At 46.0% G+C, this 15,525-nt stretch overlaps 1 protein-coding gene across 3 annotated transcripts in view; it reads left to right on the top strand.

The window, feature by feature from the left end:
- hltf (helicase-like transcription factor) overlaps positions 1 to 15,525 on the top strand; it is a 76,596-nt gene that overhangs the window by 42,757 nt on the left and 18,314 nt on the right. For all 3 annotated transcript variants that reach the window (XM_060834535.1, XM_060834536.1, XM_060834534.1), the window contains exons 17-21: positions 1,436 to 1,571; positions 2,712 to 2,891; positions 4,423 to 4,547; positions 9,184 to 9,362; positions 11,268 to 11,393. In XM_060834535.1, coding sequence (XP_060690518.1) covers positions 1,436 to 1,571; positions 2,712 to 2,891; positions 4,423 to 4,547; positions 9,184 to 9,362; positions 11,268 to 11,393 — 746 coding nt within the window. The remainder of the gene's footprint in view (positions 1 to 1,435; positions 1,572 to 2,711; positions 2,892 to 4,422; positions 4,548 to 9,183; positions 9,363 to 11,267; positions 11,394 to 15,525) is intronic.

Below are 15,525 nucleotides of genomic sequence, written 5' to 3'. Positions count from 1 at the left end.
AATTCCGACACTATAAGTAGAGGCCATTTGACCCATCAGGTCCATACTGACCCTTCAAAAAGCAATCCCACCCTATTCCCAAACCCCTCACTTCCATGGCTAACCCATCTAGCCTGCACATCCCTGACTCCTGTAGACAATTTCCCACTCCGTTTAACCTGCACACCTTTGGACTGTGGGAAGGAACCGGAGCACCTGAAAGAAACCCACGCAGACATGGGTGGGAATGCACAAACTCCACACAAACAATCACCCGAGGCTGGAATCGAACCCGTGTCCCTGACTGTAAAAGGCAGTGGTGCTGACCACTGAGCCACTGTGTCACCCCATTGGATGTTTTCAAGAAAGAGTTAGATATAGTTCTTAGAGCGAAGATGATCAAAGGGTATGAGGGAGAAAGCAGAAGCAGGTTTCTGAGTTGGGTAATCGGCCAAGATCATATAATATGGTGGAATAGTCCTGAAGGGCCAAATGGCCTATTCCTCTTCCTATTTTCTGTTGTAAAATACATTGAACTGGACTTATCTGGTAATTGTACACTAAACCCAATAGCCGTCTTGCCCATTCCAGAGTTACTAAAATATAAAGTGTGCTGAATTTCAATTACTGAGCTGTTAGGAATGTTCTAGAGGGAGCTGTTTGTGTGTTCACAGTCGCTGTTGGTTTACTTGTGGTTTTTATCAATGCTGCAGTAACTGAAGCTGTCACTCACCAGGGGGAACTAATATGCAGAAAGTATTTCAATTGATCTCCATTATGTCACCTAATGAAAAATCTGAAAGGCATCATCTCTGTGTGGCTCAGCTGGTAGCCCACTCTCCTTCCAACCAGACGTTTCCAGGTTCAAATCCTGCTCCAGATGGTTGGAACAGATTGGAGATGTGGTTATCTAGTGGTACTGCCGCTGGGCAATCCAGATCTCAGACTAATGTTCTGGGGATATGGGTTCAAATCCTATCTGTGCAGTATCATTATTACAGGTAACGATGCTGTGCATTTGCCAGTCTGTACACCTTCAGTGTGATTTTCCTAAGGTCTTGACTTTTTCTTTCATTTACAATATGGTCACAACAGTAGTCTGCTCTCTAACCTTATGGCACATCAGGATCCATATGGCACATCGAAACCAAGACTTGCCTATGAATGTCACTGTCTCGGCTTGCGGGATCCGTTAGCTCAGCTGGCTAGATGGTAGGCCAGCAAAGCGAAGCCAGCAGTTTGGGTTCAAATCCTGCCCTGACTGAGGTTACTCTCCCTCCTGACCTGTCCCCTCTGCCGAGGTGTGGTGACACTCCAGTAAGCCACCACTGATCGTCGGTCTCTGATGTAAGACTGTGCCTGTGACTTTACCATTTTAGGATCTTGAAAACCACTTACAGTGGAGAGGAGATTTATTAAAACATGTAGCTATTTATTCAGTATGATTCTGCTGCAGGCACGCCGATTCAAAACTCCTTGAAGGATCTTTGGTCCATCCTTTCGTTTCTGAAGTTGAAACCATTTACAGACCGACAATGGTGGCACCGGACTATCCAACGGCCTGTAACCATGGGGGATCAGCACGGGCTCAAGTAAGCATCTCTGATCTCGAATGTTGCTGAGAAAGGGCACATCTCATCAAATCAGTTCATCTTCTGCTCATCAGGACAATTCGCAATAATATTGATGTACAGGGGATGGACAGTTTTATACTGTAAAAGAGTTTCTTTAGTTGACAGGTGGACTCTGGTCAAAGCAGTGGGCGGCACGGTGGCACAGTGATTAGCACTGCTGCCTCACAGCGCCTGAGACCCAGGTTCAATTCCCGACTCAGGCGACTGACTGTGTGGAGTTTGCACGTTCTCCCCGTGTCTGCGTGGGTTTCCTCCGGGTGCTCTGGTTTCCTCCCACAGTCCAAAGATGTGCGGGTCAGGTGAATTGGCCATGCTAAATTGCCCATAGTGTTAGGTAAGGGGTAAATGTAGTGGAATGGGTGGGTTGTGGGTCAGTGTGGACTTGTTGGGCCGAAGGGCCTGTTTCCACACTGTAAGTAATCTAATCTAAAAAAAAGCATTGCCCTGAGGAATAAATGTGAAAACTGAAGAAGAGTCACATCAAAATTGAAAAGTTAATTCCCTCTCCCACCCCTTCCCTCCATGTATCCTGAATTAATCCAGTCCCATTTGCTCGCATTTGAGCCACATCAGTCTGAACCCACCTATTCGTACAACCATCCAGATGACTTTTAAATGCTGTAACTGTACCAGCCTCCACCACTTCCTCTGGCAGCTCATTCCATACATGCACCACCCTCTGCGTGAAAATATTGCCCCTTGGGTCCCTTTTTAAATCTTTCCCCTCTCACTCTAAACCTATCCCCTCAAATTCTGGACTCTCCCACTCAGGGAAAAAGACTTAGCCTATTTATGCTATCCGTGCCCCTCGTGATTTTACAAACCTGAAAGGTCACCCATCAGTCTCTGATGCTCCAGGGAAAACAGCCCCAGCCTGTTCAGCCTCTCCCTGTAGCTCAAATCCTCCAACCTTGGCAACATCCTTGTAAATCTTTTCTGTACCCTTTTTTAAAGTTTAATAACATCTTATGGTCTTATGGTTTATTGTTGTTAGCTTAGCTGGTGTATAAAATTCCACACTGGTAATGTTATTGAAGACAGCATAACTGTTGTATTCCGTGCCAAGCGGCAGGATTTTAATGCCTTTTTGTTCTTCAGACGGCTGCAAGCATTAATAAAAAACATTACCTTGCGAAGAACCAAAGCCAGTAAGGTAAATGGCAAACCTGTAATTGAGCTCCCTGAGCGTACGGTTTTTGTGCAGCATATAACCCTAACCGATGAAGAGAAGCAAATCTACGAGTCCGTAAAGAATGAAGGCCGGGCCATCATCGGCAGGTGAGACTCTGAAGAAACTCCCAGTCTCTAGTTCAGAAAGTGGAGGCAATACGATGTTATCTCATTGTCACATGTTGTTCCATGAAGTTTTATTGTAATGTAGATGTTTTACTTGTGGAAGCCACAAAGAGACAATCCAGTAGTTTTTTAAAAAAAAAACAGTAGTAGAGAGAAATCTCGATTATCCGATTATCGGATTATCTGGAGGGGATCTCAAGGTCCCGCTAGAAACTTTACATCAAATAGCTGGGTCAACCCTGATCGTGTCTTTTGTTTCCAGGTGCAATGATTAAAAACAAACTCGGCTCACTTAAATGATGTGGAGAACTATCCTGGGCAGTACACACACACACACACACTCGTGTTCTCTCTCTCTCTCTCTCTCTCTCCTGCACGCGCGCAACCCCCCCACACCCATGTGGCCTCCCTGCCACACGGCCCACCCACCTCCTCTTCCTCTCCCGCGCCCTTTGCTCTCGTCCTCTTCCCCCCCCTCTCTCTCATCCCACACTTACCCTGGAGTTCTATACAGGCATGTAACCTAAACACCACCTTTTTTTCTCCCCCCGCTTCCCCAGATAATCTCTCCAACATTGTCCTGTACAGGGCAGAGGTGGAACCTGTCAAAAAGGGGGTGTGCGTGCACATGTGCTCTATTTGGACACTTATCCACAAAAAGGCAGCAGCAGTCTTACTATTAGTGTACCGTCTGGCTGCCATGGGGGTGTGGGGACACAGACGTGGTTTGTCTGGTGGGTGGGGATGGACAGGGGAGCGGGGTTTGGGGATGGTGGGTGGCAGGGTCTCGCGCACAGTGTGCTTCTGCCTCATCTCTGAATGGGGAACAGACGTCACAGAAAACTCCGAGCCCCAGAGGAAAACCATTAACTGAATAATCAATTATCTGAAGGAAATGGTGCCCGCCCCCCTCGTTTGGATAGTCGAGGTACCTCTGTACTTGGAAATGAATGCACTGGAGCGTTGGTCTAAGGTAGACCAGATAAGATGGGCCAGTATACATCATTGACAAGTTTTACTGGGATTGTCTCTGAATACATGCTTGTGTAGATATTTTTGATAGTATGATTTTGATTGCTTAATTATGTAAACCAGTATATCCGAATGCTTAAATATTATTTTAGTGGACAGAAAACTGTGAGTTTGAGGTCTTTAGTTTCTCTATAACGATACTTGGCAAAGATAAACATTTCAACTTAAATTCTTTTACTGCAGCTGGGACTTCATATTTTTAATGAAGTGCTTCAGCTTCTGTGGCTGTGCTCATGGACAAGATAGGAATAATCTGCAATTGTGTCAAATTCTTTCACTCTCTCCCATTCTCTCCTTTCCTGTTTTGCTGAGCACTTCAGGGAGGATACCATTTGGTGGCTGTCTCTCCCTGCTGTGTGTGTAAAGTCTTGACAACCCAGGAGTCCAGGGAGGACACGGCGCTGACTGAACATATCAGTTTGCTGCTTTCAGACACATGTGTCCACCATTTAACACTTACCCGCCTTACAACATTTTTCAGATATTTCAGTGAAGGATCCGTTTTCACACATTATGCAGATGTGCTCGCTATCCTCGTCTGGCTGAGGCAGCTGTGTTGTCATCCGCGTCTGTTTGCAAATTCTTCCGCTGTAATGGGTTCCTCAGGTGGGTGCAGCTGACTCTGAACTTCTGTCATTATCCTAATGTCAATAAAACAGGAGACTGTATCAGAGACTTTTGATATACAACTGAGGTTCATGAGATTTGAATGGGCAGTGTGAATACAAAATGGACTACGATAGAACCATGGCTTTTCCCACAGTGGGTGGTAGTTGTTTATTGTCGTGTGCCCTAGGGGTCTTTTGGAATGAATGGTTGGTTGATTGAATTAGATTAGATTACTTACAGTGTGGAAACAGGCCCTTCAGCCCAACAGGTCCATACCGACCCACCGAAGCACAACCCACCCAGACCCATTCCCCTACATTTACCCCTTCACCTAACACTATGGGCAATTTAGCATGGTCAATTTACCTAACCTGCACATTTTTGGACTGTGGGAGGAAATCGGAGCACCCAGAGCAAACCCACACAGACACGGGGAGAATGTGCAACCTCAACACAGTCGCCTGAGGCAGGAGTTGAACCGGGTCTCTGGCGCTGAGGCAGCAGTGCTAACCACTGTGCCACCGTGCTGCCCAAAAAGAAAAAAAAACACGCCACTTCGCAGCCAAGGAAGCAGTTGGAGAGAGAACAGTGAGCACTCCACCCCTGGGTGGTTGATTATCACACATCTAGGGAGGTACAGTGAGAAAAGGGTTTTGTCACCACAATCCAGCACCATTTTAAGTTACAAAAGAATACATGTAAAGAAGAGTTCACCTTCACTGTCCCAAACGCTGCTCCAGGGTTTCTGCAATGCTTCCACAAGAGTAGGCCTCAAGGAGTTCCCTGCTCCAGATATAGCACCGATGATGCTGATGCCCCAGGAGATCCTGGCTCCTGGTGCCACCCGCTGCCTCAGTCACACTGTCACGAGTCTCTGCTCTGGGCCTACTAGAGTCAGGGGTCCGAGCTCTGGGCACTAACACTACCTCAGTCAATACTGTAACACCAACACCAGGAGTGTTTTTAAGGATGGCAGCACTTTCACACCTATAGAATCCCTACAGTGTGGAAACAGGCCCTTCGGCCCAACAAATCCACACCGACCCACTGAATAGTAACCCACCCAGACCCATTCCTCTACCCTATTATCCTATAGAATCCCTACAGTGAACACATCATAATGATCTGGATTTCACAATTTAGGGCATAACTATGAAACTTGCAGATGTACAGAAACACTCAGAACAGCAGTTATCAATTGTGGACTTCAGGATACAGAGGGTAAAATGGGCAGGTATGTAAGTGGCAGATGAAATTTAACTGAAAGTATGAAATCCAGTTTGTCATTGTTCTTCCAATGTGTAAGGATTGCAACAATGATACCTGGATTTCAAGGGTTCAGTTCTGAGTAGAGGTGAGACAAATTATACCTGGTTTTCTCTAGAATTTAGAACGTAATGTGGTGATCTGATTCAAGTCTTCAAGATATTAACAGAATATATTATTTCCAGGTTGTGGATACTAGAACCAGGGGTATAGTCTGAGAATTAGGGCCAGACTGTTCGGGAGAGATGTAGAAAACACTTCTATATCCAAAGAGTGGTGGATATTTGGATTTTCTTCCACAAGCAACAGTGGATATTAGATAGTTTAGATAGATCTGACACAGATAGTTGTTAAGCCAAGGTGCTAAGGGGTATGGGTCAGAGGACATGGAGTGAACACCCTAAGACAGCCATGATCTCACTGAATGCTGGAACAGACTTGAGAGGCTGAATGGCCTACTCCTTTTCCTACATATGGTATAGCTTTTAAAGGAGCTGCAGAAACATTGAGGCCTGGGGAGTTTGCAGGTAGAAATCCTTTTTAATGTAGAAGAGAAACAAATTGTAGTCTTGTGGTGCATTTGATAACATCCCTGCCTCTGGACCGGAAGCTTCATGCTTAAGACCCACTCCAGGACTCGATGGCCAAAGAAGGTGCATTTGTAACCTGGCAAAGTGAGTTCAATGTCAACTTGTAAACCCCTTGACCGTACACCAGTGGCAGGCAGTAAGGATGGGAGAGATTCCTGGCTAACCATGTGATGGAACATCACTAGATCCAACCCGGTTGGATTCCCAAACTGCAGATAGGGGAGTGGCAAGCTGAGATTTTGGGGTTGCCAGCTCCAACGTGTTAGTGGCTGACCCTGCCCTATTGTACCCCATGACCTTACACCCCCTCAGCCAGGGGTCAGGCCAACGTTGGAGCCTCCAAATGGAGGACAGGGTTTGGGAAGCACTACTCTGCGATCACCATTCGTAACTCCAGGCTACTAGCATGGAAAAGTGTATGTCATCATGGCGATATGAACACATGGGGCTAGTTCAGTCAGTGGTTGGGGTGGAGGGTGGGGGAGGGTGTCACATTGGTACAGGCTGAGGGGCAATCCCACTTTGGCTGGGGTACGTCTGGGAATTGCCTCCTTACACTGTCCATGGCAAAGATCCTGATGGTTTGGAGCAGCCTTTGGGTTGAGGACTGGAGCAGGATAAGAAAACACAAGTCAGCCATGGTGTAAAATGGCAGAATTCTGGGCTGAATGGTTCACTCCTGTTCCTGTGGTTGAGTTGAAGAGACATAATTTTATTCTCATTAAAAATTTTTGATTTTATAAGTGGAGGCACAGAGTACAAAAAGCAGACAGTGATGGTAAATGTTTATGATACCCTAATTTAGATCCATGTTGAAGCATTGGGTCCAATTCTGAGTGCCATGCTTAGAGAAGAATGTCAGGATATCGGAGAGGTTTGGCAGAGAGAAGTGGAGTTAACACTTTGAATCCAGTATTGACTCTTTTTCTGAACTAGAGGGGCAGCAAAAATGCATCATCATTTGTGTTGTTGGCAAAGAAGGTGGTGATGTAAGGCAGAGAGATGACAAGTGCCCAGAGCGAAAGCGAAGGGGAGAATTAATGGCAATAGAGGAGTGATCCAGATGAAGAATAAGTGTTAATGTTAGGTGTGAATATGTGATAATTGGTTAGCTCTGCTAAGAGATAACACTTGTTAATGCAATGTGTAGCTGGGGAGGGGAGAGGAGTGGTGGAAAGAGAGGGTAATCTGAATGGAGGACAGTGTACAATGGATATATGGGCTAGAGTTGTTGAATTCAGTGTTGAGTCATGAAGGTTATAAAGTGCGTGAAGTATAACATTGGATACGGTTCCTCCAGCTTCACTGCAGCAAGCCTGGGACAGGGATGTTAGCATTGAGAGTTAGATGGCATATGGAAGTAGAAAATTGGATGGTCTGGGCCACATTGAGGAGGACAGGCCAGCAGGTCTCCTTCCGTCTGCAGGTTCCCCTCCAAGCCCCATGCCATCCTGACTTCAAAAAATACCGCTGTTCTTTGCTGTCGCTGGGTCAAAATCTTTGAATTTCCTCCCCAGTGGCATTGTGGGTCACCCCACAGCCGATTCAAGAAGGCAGCTCACCCCACCTTCTCCAGGCCAGCTAGGGATGGACAATAAATACTGGCCCAGCCCGCGGCAGCACATCCCATGAGTGAATACAGATCAAAATTGACCAAACTAAATACTGATCCAAACGAGGCCATTTTGTAAACTGGGTAAAAACAAGGACTGCAGATGCTGGAAACCAGAGTCTAGATCAGAGTGGTGCTGGAAGAGCACAGCAGATCAGGCAGCATCTGATGAGCAGGAAAATCAATGTTTCGGGCAAAAGCCTTCATCAGGAATAAAGGCAGAGAGCCTGAAGGGTGGAGAAATAAATGAGAGGAGGGTGGGGGTGGGGAGAAAGTAGAACAGAGCACAGTAGGTGAGTGGAGGAGGGGATGAAGGTGATAGGTCAGGGAGGAGGGTGGAGTGGATAGATGGAAAAGAACATAGGTAGGTAGGACAAGTCATGGGGACAGTGCTGAGCTGGATGCTTGGAACTAGGGTGAGGTGGGAGAAGGGGAAATGAGGAAACTGTTGAAGTCCACATTGATACCCTGGTGTTGAAGTGTTCCGAGGCGGAAGATGAGGCGTTCTTCCTCCAGGTGTTGGGTGGTGAGGGAGTGGCAGTGGTGGAGGTCCAGGGCCTCCATGTCCTCGGCAGAGTGGGAGGGGGAGTTGAAATGTTAGGCCACGGGGCGGTGTGGTTGATTGGTGCGGGTGTCCCGGAGATGTTCCCTAAAGCGCTTTGCTAGGAGGTGCCCAGTCTCCCCAATGTAGAGGAGACCGCATCGGGAGCAACGGATACAATAAATGATATTAGTGGATGTGCAGATAAAACTTTGAGGGATGTGGAAGGCTTCTTTAGGGCCTTGGATGGAGGTGAGGGAGGAGGTGTGGGCGCAGGTTACACAGTTCCTGTGGTGGCAGGGGAAGGTGCCAGGATGGGAGGGTGGATTGTTGGGGAGTCGTGGACCTGACCAAGTAGTCACGGAGGGAACGGTCTTTGCGGAAGGTGGAAAGGGGTGGGGAGGGAAATATATCTCTGGTAGTGGGGTCAGTTTGAAGGTGGCGGAAATGTCGGCAGATGATTTGGTTGTAAACTGATAAACGATAATTGCAGTTGGCTGTGCTGAAGTGAATAGACAATCTGTCTGCTTATGCAAATTATTTAAATTAGGATGATGGGTAATTCTGTTTGGGGTCAGTACATTGTGTGTCTCTCGCTGTCTCATTTTATTTCTTTCTCTCTAGACAATGCCACTCCTGATGAACTGCGGGAGAAACTGCTGAAGAAAATGAAACTGGTTTTGAGTTGTGGCTCTGATGAAGAGTGTGCCATTTGCCTGGAATCACTAACCTTCCCTGTGATTACCCACTGTGCCCATGTTTACTGCAGACCGTGTATCTGTCAGGTCATTCAGAGCGAGCAGGTCAGCGAGCGCAGCTTTTTGTTCATTCTGGAATTTCACGAGATTCCTGGATATGTTTGTGTTTGTATTAGGAATTTGTTTGGGAGATTGGAATCTCTGTGAAACCTCCATTCATATGTGTATGAAGTTTTTATTTTATTCATTCGCAAGATTAGGGCGTTGCTGGCTGGTCCAGCAATTATTGTCCAGAAGGTAGTTAAGGGTCAACTACAATCACATTGCTGTAGGTCTGGGGTCATGTGTAGGTCAGGCCCTCCCTTTCCTAAGGAGCATTAGTGAACCAGATAAGTTGTTCCTGACAGTCAACAATGAATTCATAGTCATTGTTAGACAGTAATTCTAGATTTTCATTGAATTCAAATTCCTCCATCTGCCGTGGTGGGATTCGAATCCAGGTTCCCAGAGCATTACCTAGGTCTCTGGATAAACAATCCAGCGATTAATAACACTGGGCTATTGCCTCCCCCTAAGTGTTGTCTACATAAGGCATGGCTGTTTAGAGATTGCTTTATCACGGTTTTGCACGTAGTAGTTCTGCTTCGTATTGGTGCAAAGTAAAGTTGCCATATGTTCCTCTTTTAATTGTTCCTGAGTTAGGTGGTGGTTTCTGACCAGTACAGCTGTGATGGGTGGATGGGTCTTTCTCCGGCCTGTAGATCTCTGACTCTAACACCACTTCAGGAGTTTGCTTATGTGATGCACCATAAAAACCCTTAAAAGGTATCAACAAATTTTCATTCAAAGTCTGCACAGGGAGCCGAATGTGAGGCAGTTCCACCTTTACTCTGTGTGTTGGAAAGGCTTACAAGTAAACTGTAATCTCACCAGTGCATTTATATTGTAGTGTTCACTCTGCAATATATAAAAAAAACAACAGTCTTAACGCTTCTGGCTAAAAGAAAATCACCTCAGATGTTGATGTGTGCCACAGGTTATTTTCTAAAGAGCGTGGAAAAGGACCTTTCAGCCATTCATGTCCGTGCCAATTCTCCGGATTCTATCTATTCTAATCCCATTTTGCTGCATTTGGCCCAGAGCCTTGTTTCAGTGACCGATTTAAATCTCTGGAGAACTTTTGCTTTACGTTCCCCCTCTCAACTTGCTCCGTACCTTGAAACTGTGCTGATTTGGTTTCTGAGCCCTCTACTAAGGGGAAAGGTTTCTCTATATCTACCCTGTCCATGTCCCTCAGAACATGGTACACCTCGAACTGATCCGCCACCCCCCCCGCCTCAGCCTTCTCTGCTCTGCGGAGAACCATCCCAGTCTGACGTGACGTTGACCACAAAGGGAAATGCAGCAAAGTTTTTTATTGATGGGACCAGGAGCGTGCTAGTTCATCAAATATTCCAGAAAATGAAGAGGTTACGCGTAACTAGTTGGACCGAAGTATCTGTTTCCGTGCTGTACATCTCTCTAACTCTAGAACTGCAGTAAACCCTGAGCAAGCCAAGCTTCAAAATGTCAACATTCGTCAAAAAGTCTGTAAAAACATCAACATACCTCCTAAAACCAACGTTAAAAACACACAGTAAATAGTAGAATTGTAACGCAGGGGGTGTGCACATCACTGTTATACTTATTTCCAGCAAAACCACTCAGACATTGCAGTAGATTATGGTATTTTTGCTGGTTTATCACGAGTGCTGGTTACTCAAAACAAAGATTAATGGATAAGAAGCCAGTGTTGACCCAATCCTTAAATGCTGGGGTATGTGCTATAGTGTCCTGTCATTTCGGCTGTCTTATGCAAGTGGTGAACTTTTAAAGCATTTGTAGCTTTGGTGGAAGGTGTTTATTGGTGTAAGGGCAACAACTTTGACTGCTGTGTGTTTATTAAGTGTGTCTGATCTTTGGCTGTGTCCTGTTTATCTTTGTCTCCTGTTTTGTTTCTGTTGGTGCTAGCCCACTGCCAGATGCCCCTTGTGCAGGGCAGAGATCCGAGTGGAACAGCTGGTGGAATGTCCCCCTGAAGAGGCAGACGTCGCGGCACCTGATAAATCCCAGCAGATCTGGGTCTCCAGTTCAAAGGTCAGCCAGCAGCCCTTGTTTCTAAAAAAAAAGGCTTCTTCCATTTGTGGGAAGGAGACACACTGACATCAGGGAAGGGGAGATTCCGAGAGAGAGAGAATGGATGTCGTCCATGGAATGTCAGCAAGCAGACATTTGCAAAACCCAGCAGCTGTGATGTGTGGGCGGTCTGCATCCATTCAGGAATAAGGGAGGGGATTGAATTCCTGATGTTTAGCTTGAAGGTGACCAGACAGGAGAAAGGATTTTCTTTAAGGCCACTTTTTTTAAAAGTGAGGAGAGGGCTTGATTCCAGCCAAGTGGCATGTAATTTTCCATGTTACAGCTGAGTTTCTGCGTTTTACTGGAAATGTAGGAGGTCAGAAGTGTCTGCCGTGTTTTGAGTCATGTACTGACTTTGATATGATTGCATTACTCATACAGGTACAGAGGAGATTTACCAGGATGTTGCCGGGTATGGAAGGCTTCAGTTACAAAGAAAGGCTGGATAGGCTGGGACTTTTTATACTGGAGTGCAAGAGGTGACTTCATAGAAATTCATAAAATCATGAGGGACGTGGATAGAGTTAATGGTAGTTGTCTTTTCCTAGGATGGGGGATTTCAAGATTAGGGGAGAAAGTGAGGTCTGCAGATGCTGGAGATCAGAGCTAAAAATGTGTTGCTGGAAAAGCACAGCAGGTCAGGCAGCATCCAAAAGAGCAGGAGAATCGACGTATCGGGCATGAACCCTTCTTCAGGAATCAAGGGCTGAATCTCCTGAAGAAGGGCTCAAGCCCGAAATGTCGATTTTCCTGCTCTTTTGGATGCTGCCTGACCTGCTGCGCTTTTCCAGCAACACATTTTCAGTTCAAGACTAGGGAGTAAGTTTTTAAGGTGAGAGGAGAGAGATTTAAGAAAGACACAAGGGGCAACTTTTTCTGACAGCGGGTAGTTCGTGTGTGGAGTGAACATTCTGAGGAAGTGATGGATTCAGGTATAATTACAATGTGCAAAAGACTTTCGGGTCAATACGTGAATAGGAAAGGTTTGGAGGGATATGGGCCAGGAGCAGACAGGTGGAATTGGTTTAGTCTGGGATTATGTTCGGCATGGACTGGTTGCACTAAAGAGTCCGTTTCCGTGCTGAATGACTATAAGGTGATTTTAGACCAGTTGAGTGAGTGGGCAAACCCATGGCAGATATAGTGTAGCTAAATGTAATGTTTTACACTTTGGTGTGAAAAATAGGCAGAATACTGTTTATTGGGAAACGTAGGTATATAAAGGGATCTCTGTGTGTCCTTGTACAACAGTCAGTGAACATAAACAGGCAGGTGCAGCAAGCAGTTGGGAAGGCAAGTGGTATATTGGCCTTCATTACAAGAGAATTTGCATTCAAAAGCCTTACTGCAATTAAACGGGCCCTTGATGAGACCACATCTGGAGTATTGCATGCAGTTTTTTGTTCTTCCCACTTAAGACTGGATGTACTGGCGCAGAGGGCCTGTAGCACAGGGTCACTAGGCTACTCCTGACTGAGTCAACACTGTCCAAAGGGGAGATATTGACTTGAATGGGGCTGTATTCTTTGCTTACTGTCTGGCTGTGAAAAGTAGTGGGTAGCTGTGGGATACAAATACTAAACCACTGATCCTGTAGTAAGTGTGCGTAATAAGGCTTTAGTTAGAGTTAAATCGAAAGGCCCAATGATCATAAAGCAAAGAGTTGGCTGTTCCACCCATTTGAGCCTGCGTTGATTCTTTACAAAAGCTGCCCCATGGGATTCACTGCCCTGCCCTGCCCTTGTCACGTGGCTATCTAAATCTTTCTGTTTGAGTATTTATTCATTTTCTGCTGACATATCCTCCACTGTTCTCTCTGGCAGTGCATTCCAACCTCTGTATAAAAATTGCGGTCCGGAAAACAAAAATTCTCTCCTCTCTCTAATTATTTTGGCAAGTTATCTAGATCTGTGTCTCCTGGTCCCTGATCCTTCAGCCAGTGGAAGGGTCTGCGTTAATTGTCCCATTGAAGCCCCTGGTACTTCTACAAGTTGCCCCTTTACCTTCTGTATAGCAAAGAGAACAATCTATTTATTTACAGCCTCTACACAGCACGAGGAAGTGCAGAATGAGATTGAGAACAAAAGTAGTACTGATTGCTGTGAATGAATGTAAATGTAACTTGCTGTCTTATCTTGCTATGAGACATAGAAGTAGGCTGTTTAACCTATCAAGTCTGCTCAGCTATTCAGTGAGATCATGGCTGATCTGATATTCTTCAACTCCACTTACCTGCCTTTTCCCCCACAACCCATGATTCCCTTCCTGATTTCTGGACTCCTCCATCGCCAGACCATAACAACACGACAGTTGGAGAAAGAGCGCCTCATCTTCCACCTGGGAACCCTCCAACCACAAGGGATGAACTCGGATTTCTCCAGTTTCCTCATTTCCCCTCCCCCCACCTTGTCTCAGTCGAATCCCTCGAATTCAGCACCGCCCTCCTAACCTGCAATCTTCTTCCTGACCTCTCCGCCTCCACCCCACTCCGGCCTATCACCCTCACCTTGACATTCTTCCACTTATCGCATCTCCATCGCCCCTCCCCCAAGTCTCTCCTCCCTACCTTTTACCTTAGCCTGCTGGACACACTTTCCTCATTCCTGAAGAAGGGCTTATGCCCGAAACGTCGATTCTCCTGCTCCTTGGATGCTGCCTGACCTGCGCTTTTCCAGCAACACATTTTCAGCTCTGATTTCAAAAGCTGCCTATCTCAGTCTTGAATATACTGAATAACCCAACCTCTAAACCCCTCTCCAGTAAGGGATTCACTATCCTCTGAGGGACACCATTTCTCCTCATCACTGTTAAATGTGCAACCCCATACCCTGAGATTATGCCCTCTGGTCCTAAACACTCAAACAAGGGGAAGCAACTTTCTTGTTAAGTCGCCTAAGAATCTTGTTTGTTTCAATAATGTTGCCTCTCCTCGGTGAGTACAGGCTCAACCCACTCTACTTCTCCTCCATAGGACAGTCCCTCCATACCTGGGATCAGCTTAATGAACCTTCTCTGGATGCCAGTATAACCTTCCTTAGATAATGGGCCCAAACTGTTCACCATACTCCTGCAGTGGTCTGATTAGTGCTTCGTAGAGTTTAAGCACAACGTCCCTCCTTATTTACCTTGCTGTGAAATAACATAAAAATAACTGGAACAGATTAAATGTCTGGCTCCCTCTCACCAAATGTTGGCTGAGTTTCAAGAAGGAGCATGTGTGAAAGATGCAAATATCTGCTAAAGAAGAAAAGGAGACACTGATATAACGTCTCTGTGTACAGATAGATACTGTACAGGAGAACATACCTACTTCATCATACCCACTGCTCTGTTGCAATACTGCATACAATTCTGGTCTCCTTCCTATCGGAAAGATGTTGTGAAACTTGAAAAGGTTCAGAAAAGATTTACAAGGATGTTGCCAGGGTTGGAGGATTTGAGCTACAGGGAGAGGCTGAACAGGCTGGGGCTGTTTTCCCTGGAGCGTCAGAGGCTGAGGGGTGACCTTAGAGGTTTACAAAATTATGAGGGGCATGGATAGGGTAAATAGGCAAAGTCTTTTCCCTGAGGTCGGGGAGTGCAGAACTAGAGGGCATAGGTTCAGGGTGAGAGGGGAAAGATATAAAAGGGACCTATGGTGCAACTTTTCACGCAGAGGGTAGTACGTGTATGGAATGAGCTGCCAGAGGATGTGATGGGGGCTGGTACAATTGCAACATTTAAGAGGCATTTGGATGGGTATATGAATAGGAAGGGTTTGGAGGGATATGGGCCGGGTGCTGGCAGGTGGGACTAGATTGGGTTGGGATCTCTGGTCGGCATGGATGGGTTGGACTGAAGGGTCTGTTTCTGTGCTGTATATCTCTGACTCTAAATCACTTTTTTTTTATAATCCGACATCCCAAGCATTTACAGAAGTATTAACCAAGACTCATAGAACATAGAACATAGAAGGATACAGCGCAGTACAGGCCCTTCGGCCCTCGATGTTGCGCCGACCGAGTCCTACCTAACCTATACTAGCCCAATAACTTCCAAATGCCTATCCAATGCCCGCTTAAATGAACATAAAGAAGGAGAGTTCACCACT

This window comes from Hemiscyllium ocellatum, chromosome 13, assembly GCF_020745735.1.
Source record: "Hemiscyllium ocellatum isolate sHemOce1 chromosome 13, sHemOce1.pat.X.cur, whole genome shotgun sequence".
Classification (NCBI taxonomy): domain Eukaryota; kingdom Metazoa; phylum Chordata; class Chondrichthyes; order Orectolobiformes; family Hemiscylliidae; genus Hemiscyllium; species Hemiscyllium ocellatum.
Note: the sequence above shows the minus strand (reverse complement) of the source record. Positions and strands in the feature narration are given on the sequence as shown.